The 827-nt window shown below is 52.1% G+C and overlaps 1 protein-coding gene across 1 annotated transcript; it reads right to left on the minus strand.

Moving 5' to 3' along the window:
- Window positions 1-526: 526 nt before the first annotated feature.
- On the minus strand, window positions 527-775 carry J4E90_011088 (uncharacterized protein; the record flags this gene model as incomplete). The annotated part of the gene is made up of 1 exon (XM_051440576.1): window positions 527-775. A coding segment is annotated over one exon (249 nt), but the record flags the coding sequence as incomplete, so codon positions are not given.
- Window positions 776-827: the final 52 nt, after the last annotated feature.

Consider the following 827-nt stretch of genomic DNA (forward strand, 5'->3'; position numbering starts at 1 on the left):
TATGGCCGCGTTTGACCTCGGTGTCTTCGAGCGAGCGTCGTCCGGTCTATATTGTATCTTTTTGCAACTTCGCGATAGCTAAAAGATGCGCCTTGCCACGCGATTTGATATCTTCAATTGCTTTCTCAATCGGGTCTATGGTCGTGGAGTTATGACGCGTTTTGTATAGGGTGGTAGTGTTAGTAGGGTAGCTCATTTAGCGAACTGGCTCATCGTACGCACAGACACGGCACTGTCACGATGTTCAGGCCGGTCAACACAAAAGAGGTGGGAAAGAAAGAGGGAGAATTAGATCTTAAAGTCATGCTATCTACCGCAAGGTGCTGCTACCTGTAAGTCCTTAAAGCCCCTACTCCGCCTCCGCCTGAAGCTCTTAAACAAGGGAATTATACACAAAACGCCAGCGCGGAACCAGGCCCTCGCACTCGCCCGCGATGTATCTATCCCACTCATTAACCTGCTTAAGACTGGAAAGACACCGAACTACGCCACCACTACTAACAGCTTAGAACAAGATGAATGCGCGTTAAGGGCGATCACAGAGGACCTTGTTGCCGTAGGCGCGATTGATGTGAGCCCAGATGCGATCGCCATTCTCCGACTTGCTAACGAGCATGCCTTCCTTGTTGTTGTAGACGATAGGGTAGGTGCGCGCGGGATTAGCAAAGATGAACTTGCCGGGGGTGCGGTCGTAGTCGTCGGGAAGCGTGGTATCAGGCAGGGAAGGGAGGGAGCGGAGTTCCGCGGGAGTTGGCATGTCGAAGTTGATCGCGTCCTAGAGACAGGGTTAGCTTGTTGCGTGTTGGTGAAGCAGCGACGTGAAGGTA

The sequence above is a fragment of the Alternaria incomplexa genome, assembly GCF_024043165.1.
Source record: "Alternaria incomplexa strain BMP 0042 chromosome Unknown scaffold_62, whole genome shotgun sequence".
Taxonomy (NCBI): Eukaryota; Fungi; Ascomycota; class Dothideomycetes; order Pleosporales; family Pleosporaceae; genus Alternaria; species Alternaria incomplexa.